At 34.4% G+C, this 21,040-nt stretch overlaps 4 protein-coding genes across 4 annotated transcripts; 1 reads left to right on the top strand and 3 right to left on the bottom strand.

Annotated features, from left to right (window-relative positions):
• Positions 1 to 864: 864 nt before the first annotated feature.
• Positions 865 to 5,025, bottom strand: LOC133678576 (glutamate dehydrogenase 2-like). The gene is made up of 9 exons (XM_062100935.1): positions 4,482 to 5,025; positions 4,268 to 4,381; positions 3,233 to 3,454; positions 3,049 to 3,123; positions 2,806 to 2,922; positions 2,453 to 2,703; positions 1,981 to 2,056; positions 1,796 to 1,882; positions 865 to 1,274 (listed from the first exon to the last, which is right to left on the bottom strand). Exons 1-9 carry the CDS (start codon positions 4,587 to 4,589, stop codon positions 1,089 to 1,091), a joined length of 1,236 nt encoding a protein of 411 aa, XP_061956919.1. The 5' UTR covers positions 4,590 to 5,025; the 3' UTR covers positions 865 to 1,088.
• A 2,067-nt stretch (positions 5,026 to 7,092) lies between these two features.
• On the bottom strand, positions 7,093 to 10,126 carry LOC133678578 (mediator of RNA polymerase II transcription subunit 31-like; the record flags this gene model as incomplete). Its single annotated transcript, XM_062100939.1, has 7 exons — positions 7,093 to 7,767; positions 7,896 to 8,170; positions 8,825 to 8,903; positions 9,088 to 9,184; positions 9,688 to 9,785; positions 9,886 to 9,947; positions 10,043 to 10,126. Coding segments are annotated over 7 exons (708 nt in total), but the record flags the coding sequence as incomplete, so codon positions are not given.
• A 1,067-nt stretch (positions 10,127 to 11,193) lies between these two features.
• LOC133678577 (polyadenylate-binding protein 1-like) lies at positions 11,194 to 14,985 on the bottom strand. Its single transcript, XM_062100936.1, has 6 exons — positions 14,668 to 14,985; positions 14,460 to 14,562; positions 14,020 to 14,090; positions 13,188 to 13,379; positions 12,845 to 12,969; positions 11,194 to 11,713 (listed from the first exon to the last, which is right to left on the bottom strand). The coding sequence occupies exons 1-6, from the start codon at positions 14,809 to 14,811 to the stop codon at positions 11,668 to 11,670; spliced, it is 681 nt and encodes a 226-aa protein (XP_061956920.1). The 5' UTR covers positions 14,812 to 14,985; the 3' UTR covers positions 11,194 to 11,667.
• Positions 14,986 to 18,140: 3,155 nt separating this feature from the next.
• On the top strand, positions 18,141 to 19,917 carry LOC133678881 (taxadiene 5-alpha hydroxylase-like). The gene is made up of 5 exons (XM_062101386.1): positions 18,141 to 18,644; positions 18,750 to 18,891; positions 18,922 to 19,215; positions 19,325 to 19,518; positions 19,606 to 19,917. The coding sequence occupies exons 1-5, from the start codon at positions 18,141 to 18,143 to the stop codon at positions 19,915 to 19,917; spliced, it is 1,446 nt and encodes a 481-aa protein (XP_061957370.1).
• Positions 19,918 to 21,040: the final 1,123 nt, after the last annotated feature.

The raw sequence follows: 21,040 nt of genomic DNA, 5'->3' as shown, positions 1-21,040 counted from the left end.
TCAATCGGGGAGGTGGCTGTGTTTTTGGATTGGAGGAAAGTGATTGACGGCATTGGATATTTTGGTCTTTTAAGGAAAAGTAAATGGCTTGGCGGAGGCACCTGGTATCCAATCATTGTTATTCTCGGATTATTTTATGTTTCAATACAAATTTATTTTATTTTTTCGACGAGTTTGAGAACATCCTCTGGTGTCTGAATAAAAAATCATAGCTATTTTTTAAAAAATAAATATTTTTTCTTTTCAGTTTAAAATTTTTATTTTTTTCCTATATAAAAAAGTCATAATAATTCTTTACAGAATGAGATTTGAAACGAACAAGTTTTGTGATGGGTTGAATAAGATGATATTGAACCAAATAGTAGAAAATTTTGGGAGGTTTGAGGTGCCATGGCACCTGTAGCTCAAGCCGTAGATATGCCCTGCTTGTTTGGTTATCTTTATGCTTCAACAGCAAGATTGTGACAGCAGTGAGGTCCGCTAGCTACTGTTATTAGTGCAGGTTATGAAGGAGCTGGAGACATGGCTGCCCATGTACTGCTTTTATTGAGCTTGATTAAGAATATATTTGACGGATTAGTAGTGGTTGTTTTTCAAATAACTTTTCATCCTGAAATACATGTAAATAATTTTTTTATTTTTTAAAAATCATTTTTAACATTAGCACATTAAAACAATCCAAAACATATTAAATTTTAGCAAAACAAAATATTTTTTTTGAATTTTTTAAAAATACAGTGCAAACTATGTTCCCAAACGGTTTCTAAGTGCTATCTTAGAACGCGTTGGAAATCGTAATTTTGAAAAATTTTATTTTCATGTATATAACAACTGATGCACAAGGATCAAATTATCAGGATGCAGTTTCGGTCTTAAATGGCCAGTTGAAGATCACAACATATTTCAAGTGTCGAAATCAATAGCTGTAATAATGGTAGCATCTAATTTTGGTAAATGCTGATGGGAAGAATTTCAAGTCCTGAACAACTCCCAATGAATACATTTTTGTAATAATGGATTGGTGACTTCAGCTGTAAGACGATAAAAGAGGCAAAAAAAAAAAAAAAACTGCAGCTTGAGGAGACGACTTATGCTTCCCATCCCCTTAACAGAGTGGCCCTTGCAACTCTGCTTACGCCGAGAGTGAACGCACCCATCCGGAGATTGCAATCATGTGTCTGGCACATGCTCTTGATGTTATGGAAGGCTCGAGTCATGTAGTTCTGAAGAGTGTTGTTCACTTGCTGCTCATCCCACATAAAACCTTGAATATTCTGCAAAAGTAGACAAATCAAAGCATGTTAAAACGCCGCCCCTCAAACTTCCTGAATCTGATTCAACATCTCATGCAATGTGTGTCATTTTTATTACAGTTCAAGACAGATTTGATGATGGTCTAAATCTCCCTGGAGATAAATTCACTCATAACAAGCACAATCCAAAACGCATTCCTAAATTACCTAGAAAGTGCAAAAACTAGTGTGTTCTTCACTAACTAGCTGAATAAGATGAAACAATAGTATTTCACTGTATTGCACAAGCACAAAAGTCAGATGTTTGTGAATCAGATTCAAGGTTTCCATGAGTTTGCAAGTAACTAGAGTAAAATTTTAGGAAGATCTTTGCTTCACTTCCCCACTTCTAATCTCATTCGAGTTTAGATGCTGAGCAACTAGGTTAGAGGTATTCAGGACGCATGCAGACTCATTCAACATAAAGTGTTCTTCATAACCTTTCCAAAGCCATGTAAAAATTCTCAGCAGAACAATGTTTTTCCTTCATTTTAATCCATTACCTGAACCCATTCAAAGTAGCTGACAGTGACACCTCCAGAATTTGCATATATGTCAGGAAGTACCACGACTCCTTTCTTTGCTAAAATCTGCAATATTTATTTCATTAATCAGAATAATATTTTCTTACATTGTTTTTTTCCTTCTTTTTTCATGGATGACAACAGGAGTAGAAGTTCAATGCTACCTCATCTGCTTCTGGATCAGTAGGATGGTTTGCTGCCTCTATTATGAACTTGGCCTTCACATCTGCAGCATTTTCCCTTCGAAAGCCAAACCATATTCAGGAAAAGTTAGTTTTGGTTTATCAATTTGATTAAAAGAAAAAAAATTCTTCAAAATTTTCTAACACACAGAAGGAAGAAGCTCAATTATGTCTAACCAGCAGTGTTTTTCCAACTCAACATCTAATTTACATCATGTATGATATAGACATGGAAGAAGCTCAATAATTCAGATAAAATTATCTCAAAGGACATGCATGAGATCAACTCAAGATATGATGTGTTTTGCAAGGGAAATAAAATCACAAGGGCAACAATAAAGTTCAAAATAATATATAGAACCTTCATATATAGAACCTTCAGTGAAGAAGGAAGAAAACAGAACATGTACTAGAAGCTGAAAAGCAGGGAGCTACTTTCGGCAAGATGCTGAACCTGTTTAGAACTCCACCCAAAGCACATGGGATAAGGACATCACATTTATGAATGAGTAGTTCGTTAGCATCCATGGATTCTGCACCCTGGAAATCTTTCAAACTACCAGTGGTTTCTTTATGCCTGAGCAATTCCGGAATATCAATTCCATTTGGATTCTTAACTGCACCAGTGACGTCGCTCACAGCGATAACTTTCCCACCTCTCTCATGTATGAGCTTCGCTGCCCAGGACCCCACGTTTCCAAAACCCTACATGATTCATTGATAAGTTTTTTTTCCCCTCAACATGACGCTATCTAGAAAAGCAGGTATTTAGCCTGCAATTAAAATTGAGATTTATTCCAAGTTTACCTGTATTGCAAATGTCAAATCTTTGATGGACTTCCCATGTCCAGCAAGTAAAGCTTCTGTAGCAAAAACAACTCCACGCCCAGTTGCAGCCTCCCTACCCAGTGATCCACCAAGATCCTAGCATCCATGGATATGAGAGAGAGAGAGAGAGAGAGAGAGAGAGAGAGAGAGGTCATTCTGTTCAGCTTTTACATGTTATTGAAAAGGAAAACAAACTTGGGCATGACAGTCTTTAGCACTTACTATGGGCTTCCCTGTCACAACAGCAGGTGAGTGGCCATGGAATTTTGAGTATTCGTCCAATATCCATGCCATGGTCTGTTCATCCATTTTATCCCCACGATTACTGCTTCTTGTTAGAAATAAAATTGGATAAATTGAATACATCAAAAGATCTATGGAAAGTTAATAGGTGACAATGATATACCTGGGCATTAGTGCCCATGTCTGGTGCTGGAACATCTGTGTGGACACCAATGAGATCGTGGATCTTCTGGGTGAAGACACGGGTTAGACGTTCTAACTCACTTTTACTCAAATCCCCTGGGTTGCATCCAATCCCTCCTTTAGCTCCACCATATGGTATGTCTGCTACAGCACTCTTCCATGTCATTAATTGAGCCAGGGCATTTACTTCATCAGGTTCAACCTTCCAAGAACAAATAAGAAGCCATCAACATCAATCTCAAAGACAGGTCCTTGAAAAAAACAATCCAATACTGTTACAGGGACAACAGAATAAAGATATCTTCGTGACATTGCTCTGGAAAATTTGGCACATGATTAACATAAAAACAGGAAAGTTGAATGAAGATTATGTATGTGGAACATGAACTATTTCCATTTTATTTACTTTTTTCTATACTAATTTTATTCATTGGAGAAATCTCATTTATAACATTTATAAGTAGTCAGAAGGCCTTCCTCCAAAAGGATGCCAAATATTTTACGAGATATAAAAACTGTTCTCTCCAGAAGAAACTCTCAAGTCCTAACCACTTTCTGTAATGACAGGAAACCAAAGCAAATTGATGTGGCTCGATACAAAGACAGAACAGCCCAAAACAAATCTAAAATGTACAACAATTGCACAGAACAAACAACAGCATCAACCCAATGTCTGAAACAACTTAACGATGCAACTGCATTGATACAAATATCTAGTAGGGTAATTGATAAACTTCTTTGTTTCCAAACTTCCAGAAGAAAGCAGGATTCAGATCCAGCAATCAGTCAAAATTTGGCATGAATCAGTAGGGCCTTTTTTTTACTTTTCAAGCTACAATCACCTATGATTCACCAATACCATGGCAAAATCCCCAAAGAAAAATCCAAGCATGCCCTTAACTAATATAAATCAGACAGAACAACCATTTGGCCTAATAAGACATCAAATCATCGAGAGAAAAAAAGAAACGCAGATTAGTACAGAAGAAAAAGAAAGGAATGATCAGACACACACCTCAGGATGATATCTAATCCCTCCCTTCATGGGCCCACGAGCATTATCATGTTGCACTCTAAACCCAACATAAGACACTAGAGTCCCATCATCCTTGGGAATTGTGCACTCCACCTGATCATAAATAAACAGAACAAAATATATATATAAATAAAAACAGTATTTTTTTCTCTGTTCCTACCCAAAGAGTTCTCTTTTATTAGTATTATTATACCTTGATCTCTCTAAAAGGGATCAAAAGACTCTTCTCAACTTTAGAGTCCAAACCAAGAAGGCGGGAAGCATGTCTGAAATTACGGCTTGTAGCAGCAAGAGCATTCATGGTTAATGTCTAAAGAATAATAATAATAAAAAAAGCCTCAAAGGAAACAAAAAGAACGCAGGTAAGGAAAACTCAAGAAAAGCCAGGAAACAAGAACAAGACTATTCTTGAATGAAACTCCTTTCAAGAACAGTTACGAGCAGTGACTAGACAGGAAGCAAACAAGATTAGTGTGAGAGACTTGCAAAAGGGAAGTGTGTGTATATATAGAAGAATTAAAGGGACGGTGCTGACTAGGGACGGAGCTATTTGGGTCCAAAATCCAGATGGGATTTGAGATGACCATTAGGAAAAAAAATTTCTCTTTTCTTTTGTTTTCCCCAAGATTTCTTGAAGGAAATCTTTACATTGGTGATGTTAAGTAGGTGAGAGAATCTTGATTGATAAAATTGCCTAATTTTAGGGAAAGGACAAGTGAATTTAAAGCCATTCTGTTTAGGTTCGAAGGTGGTTGTGTCTTGTTGATGGTTCTACCTTTTTTTCTATTTTGAGGGGAGAAAAAATCCTCTTTTTTTTTTTTTTTTTTTTTGGAATAAGAGTTTACTATATTCCCTCATGTAATTGCTTAATAAGTCCTAAAAGATATAAATACTACTAATTAAATTTTTAAATTCAAAGTTGCAATTTAAGTAGTTTGTTGTTATTATTTTATATAAGATATGATATTTTTGTATAATGTGTTCTTTCTATTTGATTAAAGATAAAATATCAATACTCAATCTAGTTTAATGAGACGGGAATCACTTGTTTTTTATTATTATTTATTTTAATTTTCATGATTTTTTATTTAAAAGAAAAATTTCAAAGTGTTTAGTAATACTTGAAAGCTAACATCACAACTCTCGGTTATGGCTTTATAGTAATTTTTCGAAGTAACTTCAAAAGATTACAGGCCTTTACCATTGCTGGTTGATGAGCTTTGGAGAATGAGTTATTGAAAATAGCTGCTAAACTTGAACTTCAAGAACACCTGGAAAATAAATTCCCTGATCGAAACTGTTTGGAAACACGGTTTTGCACCGTGTTTCTAAAAAAAATTATTTTTTTTTATTAAAATTTAATATATTTTGAATAGTTTTGATGTGTTGATGTTAAAAATAATTTTTTTTAAAAAATCATTAATATGTATTTTAATACGAAAAATTATTTGAAAAATAACCGCAATTATACTACCAAACATACTAGAACTCAAGTTACCTTCCAATATTTAAGTTCACATTGATGTAGCTTTGCAGATGAATGTGTGTTTGTTTGCACAAAATATGCAAAAAATAATGAGGTGAAGAGAAAGAATGTGAGCTCTTATTCTCTCTTTTGTATGCTGCGAGAGAGCTGAAGAAAAAAATTATTATTTTAATATATTTTTAAATAAAAAATATTTTAAAAATATTTTTTACTATACTCCTAAATATATTATAGTACAAATTATAATGTTGCATCATGCATACACTACAAGTTACACGTTTTACCCATTACACTTAAGTCTAAATATAAATCTAATTTCATATGAATGGATATGAAAATAAAATGTTAGTTCATAGCATTTAATGGGTAAATATAAACCTAATTTAAGATTCATCCAATGCATTAAGATAAAAAATAAACCTAATTTTAGATATGCATTTGTACACTGCACTTATTGTATGTTTGGTATTGAGATGCGTTATATTGTTTTAAAGTATTTTTCACTTGTAAATATATCAAAATAATTTATTTTTATATTTTTTTTATTTTTAACATCATTATATTAAAATTATCCAAAAATACTAAAAATATTAATTTAATATTTTTTCAATTCAAATATATTTTTAAAATATACTCAAACGTATTTAACAAAACAGCACCTTAATGAAATAGAGATAAACCTAATACATAGATATAAAGATGTAATATTCCCAATTGTGTATTTAGTCTATCAATTTATACACTCAATTTATTAATATATAAAAAGACAAAATAACACATTAATTAATGAGGCAAGTGATAATATCCTGTGGATTTCAAAAACCTTGGATTATTTATTTAATATATTAAAAAAATTGTCTAAATTTTTTATATGAGTGGTGGAAAACTCATAAATTCTTGATTTTTCTAAAATAAATATAATTTTCAACCAAAAAAGATATTTTCTAGATTGAACTCTCTCCTGGCAGGTGACTTTACACGTTGACGCGGCGAGCCGCCAGTGATAAGAGAGGAGGCGTTTTCTTTTCTCCGCGTACGTGATGACGTGGTAGATATGATTCAAAAAAGTACGGAGCTTTATTTTAATCTTTTTATAGGGTTTACAGTTAGACGTGAGGTGGCAGTTATGAGATTTGCCACGTCACTATGACAATCTTATCTCTAAAAATTATTATTTTATTATTTATTACTAAATTTGGACACAACTAGATGGATAATTACATAATAATCAGCCACCTTAGATTTTTGTTACCGACATTACTCAATTCATCAGAGTTTGCGAGAGAAGGAACAAAACTAATCTAAGATCTTGCCTGCCTTTTCCTTAAAACGAATCATTGCATTTGGAATCATGCGTAATGGAGGGCCAGCCCTCCTCTTGGAATTTTTGCCATTTTTAGTGCTGGCAAAACTTGATCTGTGCAAATAAAATATAAATCTTTCCAAGTCACCAGCTAAATCATCTAACACACGCCTACTACGACCCTTTTCACTTGATGAATGATATTACAAGCTAAATTTCTTTCGATGATTTTCCTCCCTGATTGACAGTAGGGACTGAGATGCTTCAGACATAGTTGTCAGATTTCGATACAGGGACTAACTCTGAGGCTCACTGTGGGGTGGAACCAGAAACAGAAACGAAGCTATTTTTCTTTTTATCCTGAACCATCTAAGAATCCTGAAGCTGAGTAGTTCAATTAGGCTTCACCACCTTCATAAAATCAACAAGTATTTCAGCAGGTCCTCAAACGATAAAATGATGATTGCTCTATCATTCTTTTTACCAGTATGGTACAGCAATAATTCATGAAATACCTGGTCAGTGAACAAGAAGATGCAAAATGGAAAAGAAAAAGGCCATCAAATCTATCTTTGACACCTTTTCAGCACTATGGACCCAGTCGACGAGTTTGTATAGCTACCTTACCAGACATTCTGGTCCCGCTACTTTTAACATAGATAGTAGAGTGGTTCAAGTTAAACTTCTTTCCTGCAATATCCAGAAGACAAATGCATTAGAATGCTGGTAATCATGGTCTTTTGTGAAAGAAATGAGAGGATGCGTCTAATTAATGTATTTTTTCACTGCTAATTCGGAAAAAAAGGTCAGTCACATACTTCCTCTTTCTTCTATCACTTCCACTGCTCCTGATATCGCTTTTTCCAAAAGCAGAACCAGGAGGCATGCCATAAGGCATGGGAGAGGGGACTGCAACAGGAGCAGCCGGCATGCCAAGAGTTGCAGCAGACACAGGTGGTGCAGGTTGAACAGGAGGTTGAGCTGGAGCAGGGGGTGCAGTGACAGGTTCAGGGAGAGGTCTGGGTAAAATATGCTTCAACCGGTTGTTTCTATAGTTCTTCCAGAAAAAGAATTGCTGTCTATGTGCCAACTCCTAAAAGTTCCAATATCAACAAGTGAATTGAGAAATATCCATGAACAAAAAAATCCATTTTATGCAAATGTTATGCTAATATGCACGGATTTCTCCCGCGAACCACAAAGATTGGAGGAACTTATTGTTAAAGCCAACCACTTTTAACTGGCTTTCCCAAAAAGGCCTCCTGAAGCACTTAGAATATCTGAGCTAGGTCAGCGCTAAAAACACCAAAAAACTGACTACATGAATATTGACCTTCATTAGAATGCTTAATAAGAACCTCAGACCATGGTCAGGACAAAACTATCACCATTCTGTAATATAAACCTTGAAAGGAAGACAAGAGAACCAAATGTCAGTCACATCAAATGCTAACAAATCCAGCGGAATAAACCTTCAGCCAGATGGCATCCCATGCATGCTATAATATAAAGCAACAAGAAAGAAATTTTGGCCATGAAAAGTCATCTTGCATTTAAAGCATGAACAGATAAATATGTATAATTAGGAGAAACAAAAATCTCAGAGAGGCCCTAATCAATAAAAAAGATTTAAATAAATTACGCATGCGGTTTATCTCAAATATCTATTTATCGCATCAAACCAATGTCAAAATTGAAAAAAAAATCTGATGGCGAGATAGAGGGTGATCAGAAAGCCAAATCTAACCTTGTTGCCAGGATGTGCCATTGCATTGCGGAAGTTTGCATTTTGGAGAAGTTCAAGAAAATATAAGCAATGAGGATACCTGAAGAAATCTTACTTGGTGAGTTCATTGATCAAAAGGTAAATAAAAAAAATGCTAGAAAGGGAAAAGAAAACGTTGCACTACATACATCAAAAGACTTGTTAATCGCTTGATCTCAAATTTAAAGTTTATCTAAGTGACAGATCCTAAGCAATAAAATCAATACTTTTGGAGATTAGCTCACATTATAAATTTCACGTACTCTGGACGTTGCCAGTACTGTAGGTACTTTAAATAGCCAATAAATGCTTCATCTTCAAAATAACGATTCTGAGCCAAATCTACATATTAAGGGGAAAAAAAGAAAGAAAAGAAAAGCCCAACATCAGTGGAAGATTCACAATACGCAAAAACACTAGTAAGCAGCGGTGTCTCCTAGCATTAAAAGACAAAGACGTAAGCGGGAGGTGACACATTCACACTCAAAACAACACACCAAGCTAACAATCTCCTTCTCCGCTAATCCCTATTTTAATTGATTCAAGACATGAAATGAAAAGATCAATGCATGATCCACCAGTATGATCCATCGAGGTTAGCTTATTTTTAATCAGCATTAAAATGAGCAAATAACACAAGTCTAAAATTGGACACAATAGAATCCGAATCCATTTAAGTTTTAGACGTAACAAAAGCATAAACTTTAGAAACAAAACCCCACCAAATCCCCACAATTATTCACTTTGGATAAAATACAAGATACGGAAACTCTCAAAACCACTGCAAACCACAAAAATGAACGCTAACGACAAATGAAAAAACAAAAAGAATTTAATGAACCTACAATGGATGTAAGTGGGGTTAGCAAGACATTGAACAAACTCCAATTCCAACAAAAATCGTTGCCTCCCATCATCTGGGTCTTTATATATCTTCTTTGGCCTAAGAATTGCAAACCCACAAAATAATAAAAGAAACTGAATGAGCTCAAGTGAACAAAGGAAACAATAATGATATTTCTTTTTGAGAAAAATATGCGTACTTACGAGGATGGAGTGTCTGGATTATTATCGGTTTCTTTAGAGGAAGCCATTGAAATATTTGCTACAAAAAAAGAGTGATTGGAAAAATAAGCACAGAACACTAAGGTTTAAGGTTTTAGGAAATAAAGGTGGTACGAGGAAGAGCTTGAAAATTACCTGATCTTGAGATTTCTTCGAGGAATTGCAAGAAAGAGAGGGGGGCTGAGGAGCCAACAGCCAAGTGTCCAGCTGCGGTTTACATTAATACTCGAGTGCTAAAGGGGCTCGGCTAAGATCCTATGCCGATCCAGGACTGTTGGGCTTGAGCTGGGTTGAATTTATGTCAAGTTTAAAAGATTGGTCCAAATTTAAATTCTGTAACTCTAAAAATCCTGTGATCAATTAGGGTGGAGAAAAAACAAGGTGATCGTAGCTAACCTGAGATCACTTAAAACATAAATTGTGTTAATTTATCATAAAACAAATATGGTGTTCATCTTTGTAGTGTTGGATGATGATTACCCAGAATTGTTGAATAAAGCACACACAAGAAAATTACTCTTAGGGCCATGCATCCCAACACCACCCGGCTCAATTCAAAGAACGAACAGATAGTAATAGAGATTATTTTTTGATTTTTTTAAAATATATTAAAATAATATTTTTGATTTTAAAAAAATATTTTTAAAATCTGCAAGTAAAAAAAAATCAAAAACATAAAAAATTAATTTAAAACAAAAACAAATTACAAAACTACAATTTAACCGTAACTCCAAACACCGCGAATAAACGAAGGAGAAAAGGGATCGGCATCGCTGCATGGTGCAGATCACCACTTGATCTTTTAACTTCGGATTCCCCCCTGACAATTTGCTTTGTGATGGATGTTGTGTGAAAAAAGAATGACCGACCCTCCAAACTGATTTTTATTTTTTTTATTTTTCAGAAAAAGAAGAAGAAATGACTTGCTGGAGAACCTAGTTTGTAACAATAATTGGTCGGCAATTCTCGCACCTGAACTTTCTATCTTCACTTTGAATTAATGAAAACATATTTGATAGATTAATGCCCATGCAACTTATTCAATTGATTGAAGCTCGGCAAGATCACATACCAACTCTGGTCTCTGGATAAAAACAAAGATAACTCGGTTCGGCAGACTCAGGAAAAAATTCATCACAGCCTGATAAACTACATGGCAATTTCCCATATATGACTACATTTGCGCAACTGCAGAAATAGCTCCAACTTCCCCCAAGTTAAACAGTTTCGGGTGTTACGTTTCTCTATGAATAAAGGCCGAACATCAATCAAACATAATGCAAGACTTAACCTGAAAATCAATGTGATAATAAGGGAACCAACGCGGCATCTATAAACTGAAGAACAAACCGCTTGAGTTATAAGCTATAGCTATGAATCCTCCAGAGTTTTGACTGAACCTCACTTAAGAACTCAAATTGGTAGACGAAGTTACAAGTACATGAAAATCATTTCCACAACATTTTGCATGTTTGGCACCCTTTGTCCATCCAAAGCAGGTAAATGCAAGATTTGGTGAACATGAATCCAGCACTCTTGCAAGCTATTGATTGCGAAAAATCTTTCCAGCCTTTGCCATGCAAATAACGATACACTAGTCTTTTCGTCCCTTAAATTATCACAATATTGATATGGTCATCACAAAGCATGAGCCAGCTGTCTTCAGACCACTTTTATCACTACTAACAGAATACCTGTTCACTAGTATGGCCTGTATCGCATAGGTCTCCTGAACCTCGGACTAACAGAATACCTGTTCACTAGTATGGCCTGTATCGCATAGGTCTCCTGAACCTCGGAACCCTTCTGCACATGAAATTATATTAAGGTTAATACTTCCCAAAAAACAAACAAACAAACGAGTTCCATGCCACAGAAAGTAATCTATACCATAAAATGCATCAAAATGAAATCACAAACACTTTGGTGGAAATTGTACGATACACTGGTAAAAGAAAAACTCCAGAATTCCCATCCATTAAAAAGCAGGACATGGTTTGAATGGCACAGGTTTTCCCTAACTTGATCTCCCTCTAAATGAAACCAACAACAGCTAAGCCTCAATAACAAACTATTCCGGTCGGCTAAGTTCCACTCAATCCTCAACTTGATCTCCCTTTACAAAGAAATAAATTTTCATTGCGGTAGAGATAGCCGCTTTCAAAGAGTATTAGACAGATGGCCTTCCCCACTTTTAATATTGGCACATTATAACCATGTCGAACTGGAACTGTAGAATTCTACCTAATCCAATCATATGTGGAAAGGACACCCAATTAACTTGTGAACAGCCATAGTCATCAACCTAGCAACTAAGCTTCTCATTCTCTCAATGCTTGTAAAGAGATCACACTTGCGCAGTCACAATTATCTCAAATGCATGCAGAGAAAGAGAACTAGGATACATATACCACAGTGAACTAATAAATTTTGCTAATCTTCCAATCAAAAGACAAATGATTTAGTATCCACTTAAGGTGAGGGATAGAATTCATTACACTAAATAACCCCAACATATTAATGAACTACTTCACAGGTTTAATAATTCAGTTCATAACATCCTAACCATTAACAGCAATATCTGCTGCTTAAAAAACTCAAAAACATTAATATCCCTGCAAGGAATATGACAGAATGAAGAGGTAGACTGAGCAACATATAAGTTGGTAGAGAGGGCATGAAGTAAAGGAATCTGTTTGAAACCTCCTCCCTTTTATTGGATTCATTGCATCTTCATTCTCATAATGCTGTTTTTAGATCTTATGGACTGCTAGAAAAATATCAAATAATCTATTACGAGAATAAAAGGTAAAGTGAAATGTTTCTAGATAAAGTATGCATATCAAATAGTTTGAATATCAAAAGAATATCCGATAGAAAAACAGTGGAGACATAAAATTTCATTTATCAACACACAAAAATATTTTAGTTGCTTACCCATAACCATATGCAGGATAGAAGGGAGCTGGCATGAATGGCCTCCGGGACCTGAACCCATAAGGGCTTGGGCGCCTTCCTCGAAATTGCTTCATTCCAGGAACATTGGTTCGCTTCGCAGAAACCTGAGAAAGAATCATAAACAATTACAATCTTATTAGGAACTTGTTAGTAATTATTGATTATAACAAGGGGCGAAAAGCCCTCCAGGTGAATCGTTGAAGTAGCAATCCTCCAAATCGGAGGTCTTTAAATTCATTCTTTAGGACGAAATTTATCAATCTAGGAGCAAGGATGGAAAAAATTTAATACAAAAGTAAAATATCTAAAGAAAAAAAAAAACCTTTAACTGGCGGCCATGAAGTTCTGATTCATTTAATAAGAGAGCATTCTGAATAGCATCAACCTCTACAAACTCAACATAAGCAAATCCCTTTGGTTGACCAAACTTGTCGGTCAAAATAGTCACTCTATTCACAGTTCCACAGGACTGAAAATGCTGCTGCACTTCTTCAGGGGTACAAGAATAATCCACCTGGTGTTAAGCACACAAGTAAATGTTATTCTCTGTCAGAAGCTTCTTAAGAGAGTCGCTTGTTGAAACATGGAATACACAAAACAGTGCAACTTTCCACTCCAAAGAAATAAAAACTTATCAATAAGTAACAGACAAAGGAAATCAATTGCAATGAATAAGAACTTGAATTCATGAACCAGGATCTATTACACTTGCCTAACATTATAAAGAATGAAGCAGAACCACAGGTTCATAAATGAGAGAAAGATTTTCCAGAAAAGAAATCATGAAGCACAACTCACTGAGCAACTAAACTGGTATATTGCACTGCATCAAGTAACCAAGTTTTGCACCCTGAATTATATCCCCCATCAATACTTCTAATACATCAAATCATCATTCAAATGCTTCCTCTGAAATACAGTATTGATCAAATCATCATTCAAATTCTTCCTCTGAAATACAGTTAAACACCATCTACTTATCATCATAAGAAAGTAAAGAAAAAGACACAAATTTGACATCACAAAATATACAACCACCAACAGACAGATTGACAGACATACAGGAAAACAATAGGATATACCATATATGAACACAGTCATATAATGCAAATAAATGTGACAAATAAAGAGAGAAAAGGATAGCAAACCCTCACATTACCAACATAAATAGATCGGGAATCCACCTCCTCCTTTTCAGCTTGAGTAGCAGAAGCACCAGGAGAATCTTCACACATAACCAAAGGAACAAAAGAGCATGTGAGTTTTGTAACAATAAAACTAACATTTGAAACAGAATACAAAATATTATTTTCCCCTAAATTACAAATTAAAGTAAACATAATTATCCACATAAAACACCATCAAGCCACATTAACAAGTCTCCTAATCAAGCTAACAAAGCAATCCCCAACACCCAACTAAAAAATCACAAACACATTGCAAAAAGCAGATCCAAAAGATCAACAAAAAGAAACAAAAATCCAAATAAATTAATTTTGGTTCAGCTACCCAAAATATACCATAAATCTTCATCAACTTAATTATCTCAACTACAATTCAATCAAATCACTTAAAAAAAAAATTCAACACATACCTTGAACAGCTCCCATCTCTTTCTCAACCTTAGCCTGCATTTCGCGTAGTGCACCGGCTTCTTCTTCGATCTCTTTCAATCTTTTCTTCATATCCTCTAAATCCTATAAAAAATACCAAAATTAAATAAAAAAATCCTAAACATTTCAAAAAGAAAAAAAATAAGTATATCATAGACAGAGAGCGATAATTGTTCATATCAAACAGACCTTGGAGTTAGGGTCTTGGTACTCATCTTCTTCAGCTCTAGACGACATGTCGACATCGGCATCCATCTCTCCTTCATCGGGGATTTCTCCTCCGTAGACCTCGTGCTCGTGCTCGTCCTCTTCGTGATCGTGAAGGTGATCCATTATTAGTTATTTATCAGGCTTTATTTTCTCTCGTGGAATTAATTTATTAGGGTTCTTTTAGGGTTTCAATTTGGGAAAAAAATAAGGGATTTGAGAGGTTGGTGTGCGTGTATGTTTTCATGCGAGTGATAGATATGATAGCGTGATCGATTTCTCTAATTGAGAGAGACAGGTTAATTTGTAATTTTCTTTTGAATTTAAGAAGGGCTTTTTTGGGCTTTATGAAAACCCAATGATAGTCCAGCTGAATTGGGATGTTTAACTCAATCTCACTGTTAATCAACCAGGAAAACCCGCTTGAGTTTTTAATTGAACTGAATAAAATATTAATACAACAAAATTTATTTAATCTAATCAGATTTTTAATAATTTTACTTAATTGACCAAACTCGACACAAATTTAATAGAGTAAATAAGTTGGAAAAAAATACTTAAACCTTGATGTTGACTTACTAATTTATATTTTTTTCCAATTTAAAAAAAAAAAAGATTTTTTTTCTCAACCTGTTCTAAAATAGATCTAACAACTATAGCTTCAATAATAAAAATATATTTTTTTAACTATCTAGTAGGTGATCTAATAATTAAAGTTTGAGACTAAAAAATTTGTTTTTTTTATGGTCTCAGGTTCAGGTTCGAACCATGTAGTTGCTAATATAATGGCTATTGGAGACTTATATAGTCGTTAATTTCAGGATCCATGAGATTAGTCGAGATGTGCGCAAGCTGACCCGAACATCCACATTAATAATAAAAAAAATATAATAAAGAGATTTTTTTTCCATTAATTTGTTTTTAATAAATTTGTTTATCGAGATATATTTTGATGGATAAATTACAAAATAAATTGGCAGGTAGCCTTGGAAAGTTGGAACTGCCATTTATAGGGTTGAATTGTAAATCTGATTATATCAACGAGACAAGTGGTTTATATTCGACAGTTTTTTTTTTTTTTTATTATCACTTCAACAACTTCCAAATATTAGAAGTTAAAAACTAATTGAATTAATTTTCAAATGGTTAATGTTTTAATTTTATACATACGATTTCTTTTTTCAAAGTGCTTTGTGTGATTAATTTCAATACATAAAACCTGATACGATAATACTCTAAGTAGTAAAATAAAAAATTATATAGTTATTGATTTAAAAATTCTCATAATTTATTCATTGATACATCTATTTTTAATGGGTTTAAAAAACCCTCATGACCCTTATTCCTTAAACACATTTAAAGGAATGAGCATGCCTCAAGTAGAGGCTTAATAGTGTGTCAAGCACTCGGGGGCTTGATAGCATGCTAAGCCCTAAACATAATGGGTCTGGCACTTGCCAGACTAGGTGCAATTGAGCTTGGTAGTGTGCCAAGTTTCGAGAATACTAGGTTTGATGCAAGCTAAACCCAAACGCCTTTTAGGCTTGGTATTGTGACAAGTCTGACACTTAGACTTAACAATTAACCAAGTTTAAGATAACGCGAGTATGATAAATATGTTAGACCTAATTCATTTTGACTTGATAGTCCGTTAAATCCAATATACTTGGACTTGTCAGCTAACCGAGTCTAAAACAACATGGATCTTGTAAAGATGTCAGACTCAAGACGTTTGAACTTGGTAGTTAGCAAAATCCAAGGTAACGATCATCCTCTATTGGCATGTCCATCGAAATGACCACCTTTATTAGGTCTCCATATGCTTAACTATATTTGACTTCTTAAACTCTAATCTTTCTATACTTTTTTAGGTGTTTAAAGTCCTAATCTTTCTATACTTTTTTAGGTGTTTAAAGTCCTTCAAGGACTCGCCATATTCCTATCAAATATTAATATAGATGTAAGAGATATTTATCACTTATTAAATACTATCAGAGTAAGATTACACTTCAAACCCTTCTTTTCATAAAAAAACAAGACTCATGAGCTATAAATATACAATAAGATTTTTTTTTAAAAAAGGTTCACAATCTTTATTCTCTACTGTATATATATATTTTCAGAGCATCCATTTCTAGAATATTATTGTATTTCTCTCTCTCTAAAAAGGATACTTATTTAAACATTGGAGAGTCTTTATCTGTACTAAAAAGAACCTTTTACAGGTATTATCCGCAAACCATTTTAACATACTAAGGACCAAATATAAAATATCAACTACCTTGACTTGAAAGAATAAAAAAGATTGTTAGAACCCTATTTCTAGACTGATTGGATTTTTAGGACTTCATCATTCATAACACATACATTTCATGAAAACAAATAATCACAAATGTTTTATGCCCATCCAGGAGAGTTTTATGTTGAAATCTTTGCCCCGCATAAAGAACAAATGGGTGTTTATCATGGAAACAAAAATGTGTTGATTCATTGTAAATTATTGTGTTACCATTCATGGTAATAGAATGACTTGAATCTAAGAGAATTTAGTAGTTGGTTGCTGTAATACGAGATTGAAAAGATAAAGATAATTGAAATAGAGGAGATAAATCTCTTTGGTCTTTCTATTTTGAAAATAAAAAAACTTAATTTAGAATTGTATCATAAATAAATTTATTTTATATTTTTGTTTTTGTTTTTGTTTTTTCAACCAAACATGTTTATATATTTTTTTTTCTACAATTGTCTCTTTATTCTAAAATTAAATTTATTTTATGTTACAAGAGGAGCTTGATCTATAAAAATAAGATGGTTTTTATTTTTACCAGTGAAATAATAATAAAATTTACTTCCATATAATTAAAAGTCCAGGATCTTGGAATTTAATATCCGTATGATTTCTTAAGACCAAAATGGATAAACCAAAAGAATTTAAAAATTATATAATTCATTTAAGAGTCCATCAAAATTGCATTCAATTATATAAATGGGAAAAATTGCTTTCAATTCTATAGTTTACTTCTGCAATTAAAATATTAAATGTAAACATAGCATCAAAGTCCCTTTCTCATAATTATATTTACTTTTAGTAAAAGAATAATTTACTGTTTTCTTGTCTTTTTTTGGCGAGGTCAAACTATGTCAAGAAGCTCCATTCTGAAAGAACAAAGAAGGTAATCACTAAAACCAAGACAAAAATAGGAATTTGAGCATTGCATACAAATCTACGAGTACTGAGGAAAACCTTTCAGCTTTCAGCATGGCCAATTAATCCTCTCAAGGGATTCCCATATATGTCTTCACTGGAAGCTGAAACAGACAAAACATGGGCTTTCTGTTCTGCAGTAATCAAATCCTGCCTTAATTTTGTATTGCTTTTGCTCCTCTGCGTGTATAAATAAGCTTTTAATGAATGATTCACTAATACCATCAATTTCTTCACACTAATAATTATCATGGAAGCAGTATTTGGCCTAGATAAGCTCTCTTCTACAACTGTAATTAGTCTAGCCACCCTGACAACCCTTGTGGCAGTGATATGGACCTATAGATTCTCACTACTACAGAGGAAGAAGCTTCCTCCAGGGAAATTAGGACTTCCTTTCATTGGAGAGTCAATAAGCTTCTTTCGAGCCCACAAGCACAACAACATTGGTAAATGGATTGAAGAGCGTACTATCAAGTATGGACCAGTATTCAAGACATCACTCATGGGTGAAAACGTGGTAGTCATGACTGGTGAAGCTAGTCATAGGTTCATATTTAGCGGCCGCGATAATGGGATTGCTGCCAAGCTAGCAACTTCTGCATTGGCCATACTAGGAAAGAACAACATCTTCGATCTTTATGGATCTCCACATAAGCTTGTTAGAAGTGCTATAATGAGCTTCTTAAATTCTGAGTGCATCCAAAGATATGTTAGCAAGATGGATTCTTTGGTGAAGGAACAAGTATTGCAGGTAATGGTAATTAGTACCCTTTATGATTATGGCCCTGAAACAGACTCCAAATACATATATCAATCCAACTCTTGATAATTTCTTGTGTGACTTTGCCAATTGCAGGAGCTAAATGACAAAGAGACTGTGCAAGTAGTACTACTGATGAAGAAGATTAGTTTCATTGCTACGGCGAGTCTGCTTTTTGGATTACCAGAAGCGAAGGAAAGAGATGGATTGTTCAAGGACTTTACAATTGCTGTTAAAGGTATGTGGTCAATTCCTCTGAATCTTCCAGGGAGTACCTTTCGAAAAGCAGTCCAGGCTCGAGGCAGGATTTTCAAGCTGTTTACTAATCTGATCGCGGAAAGAAAGAGAGGATTGGAAGATGGAAGCATGGGTTCTCATGATGATGTTATCCTGTGCTTGCTTAGTCTGAGAGATGAAAATGGAAAAACCTTGCCAGATGAGGAGATCATCAACAATCTCATTGCTCTAATGATGGCAAGCCATGACACCACTTCAGTTCTTCTAAGCCTTATTGTCAGGGAACTAGCTAAAAATGCCAGTGTTTACGACAAGGTGCTTGAAGGTAACTGAAATCTAGGAGAACCATGTTAATTAGCCCAAAACATTTGATTACGTTTCATGAGTATTACAATCAAAATCTAATCGTAAAATTTCTGAATGTCTATATATAGAGCAAAATGAAATTGCTAAAGTCAGATTAATTGCAAGTGATGGGCAGCTTGGCTGGAGAGAAATACAGAAGATGAGGTACACATGGAATGTGGCTCAAGAGCTCATGAGGTTAACACCTCCAATCATTGGAAACTTCAGGCATGCTTGGAGAGACACCACTTTCAACGGCTATGATATCCCCAAAGGATGGCAGGTATGGCGATAACCCTATTCTTTATATATTAGCAATGGCATTGCGTCTGAAGTTTAGTTTTAAGACCTAATCTATGATCAATCTCAGGTGTTCTGGTTAGCTACTAGCACACATTTGGACAAGAAAGTTTTTGAAGACCCAGTAAAGTTCAATCCATCACGATTTGACACGAATTCAAAGTCATCAGTTCCTCCATACACTTATATTCCTTTCGGAGCAGGGCCGAGAGTTTGCCCTGGTGCCGAATTTGCTCGAACCGAAGTGTTGTTGATAATTCATCATCTGATAACAAACTACAAATGGACTGCAATGGTTGAAGACGAGATAGTCGTACGTGACCCCATGCCCTTCCCAAACAAGGGCCTTCCAGTCAAGATTTATCCTAAGCACAACATATAGATTATAGAACACAGATTTTAGGAATCAACTGTCAGGTTTATCAGAGGTCGAAAGATTTTAATTTTATGCTTGGCAATTTGTCAACTTTCATATAAATGTTCTTCATTATTATGTATTGATTTACTGAATTGAATAAATAATAATTATCATCATTATCACCATCATCATCATGGTACATATAGGATGGAAAACATAATCAATCTGGTGTTTTCTCTTGAAATAAGTTAGACTCTTCATCTCCATTTTGCACAGTTTACCGTTCACCCGAATCAATCTGGTGTTATCTCTGTGTGTTGCAATAATGGATCATAAGAATCTATGAATTGAACCAGCCTGGAATCCAATTGGGGAAGATATCTAAAATGTCAAATGTAAATGAGATATGATAGGATTGAGCTATTACATTGTAATTGCAAAGCTGGATTGAGCTCATGCATGAGGGAAAATCTTGTGGATTATACATTTCAGTGGTAAATATCTCATATTAATAAAGAATGAAAAATGTGTAGTATTTATGTACAAGATCATGAACTCATAACGAATTATTCTATCATTATATATCATTCAATGGAAGTCTTAGTTTCCCTTTTGATGTTGCGTCGTGCAAAATGTTCTAGGATGTTTTTTTTTATATTAACGTGGGTGTCTGAGTCAGTTTGCACGTACCTCAACTAATCCCACATGTTTTGAAGTTAACGATCATGTAAACCTTCAGTGATCCTAAATTTTATGGGACTCGAACTGATGATATTTGAAAAGCAAACTCAGGATCTGACCAGTTGAGCTACACCTCTTAGAATTAAATAGGATGTTTAATATATATGCATGCATTTGTTTGCTTGGTTTTCTTGATACAATTTTGGTCTAAAAGTAGCATCTATTTACGTTCTTAAAGAACAAGGCGTGTTGTTTAATGGGTTTATTGAATTTTCTAAACAGTTAAGGGCATGGACTGATTCGAAGCAGATAAAATTATGATAACAATTTATTTTTTTTGTAGTATTAAGAAAATTGTGGCTCTAACCATTAAAGACTCGGTCAAATTGCCAGCAAAGTTACACATTCGATATCTCTCGCCTGTCATCAAATCAAAAAGTTACAGATTCGAGTCTTCCATTTGGGA

The sequence above is a fragment of the Populus nigra genome, chromosome 18 (assembly GCF_951802175.1).
Source record: "Populus nigra chromosome 18, ddPopNigr1.1, whole genome shotgun sequence".
NCBI classification, from domain to species: domain Eukaryota; kingdom Viridiplantae; phylum Streptophyta; class Magnoliopsida; order Malpighiales; family Salicaceae; genus Populus; species Populus nigra.
The sequence above is the reverse complement of the archived record's forward strand: the minus strand, read 5'-3'. Positions and strand labels throughout refer to the sequence as shown.

Bases quoted from the DNA above. Each gene is read 5' to 3' on its own strand.
- LOC133678576 (XM_062100935.1), bottom strand. From the start codon at position 4,589: ATGAATGCTCTTGCTGCTACAAGCCGTAATTTCAGACATGCTTCCCGC. The intron at 3,124-3,232 runs GTATATCATTGT...ATGGATGAACAG, and splicing joins ACATGGGCACTAATGCCCAG to ACCATGGCATGGATATTGGA. The intron at 2,704-2,805 runs GTAAACTTGGAA...TGAATCATGTAG, and splicing joins ATTTGACATTTGCAATACAG to GGTTTTGGAAACGTGGGGTC.
- LOC133678577 (XM_062100936.1), bottom strand. From the start codon at position 14,811: ATGGATCACCTTCACGATCACGAAGAGGACGAGCACGAGCACGAGGTC. The intron at 14,563-14,667 runs GTCTGTTTGATA...TATTTTTTATAG, and splicing joins ACCAAGACCCTAACTCCAAG to GATTTAGAGGATATGAAGAA. The intron at 13,380-14,019 runs GTGAGGGTTTGC...GCTTAACACCAG, and splicing joins GATCTATTTATGTTGGTAAT to GTGGATTATTCTTGTACCCC.
- LOC133678881 (XM_062101386.1), top strand. From the start codon at position 18,141: ATGGAAGCAGTATTTGGCCTAGATAAGCTCTCTTCTACAACTGTAATT. The intron at 18,892-18,921 runs GTATGTGGTCAA...TGAATCTTCCAG, and splicing joins CTTTACAATTGCTGTTAAAG to GGAGTACCTTTCGAAAAGCA. The intron at 19,519-19,605 runs GTATGGCGATAA...GATCAATCTCAG, and splicing joins ATATCCCCAAAGGATGGCAG to GTGTTCTGGTTAGCTACTAG.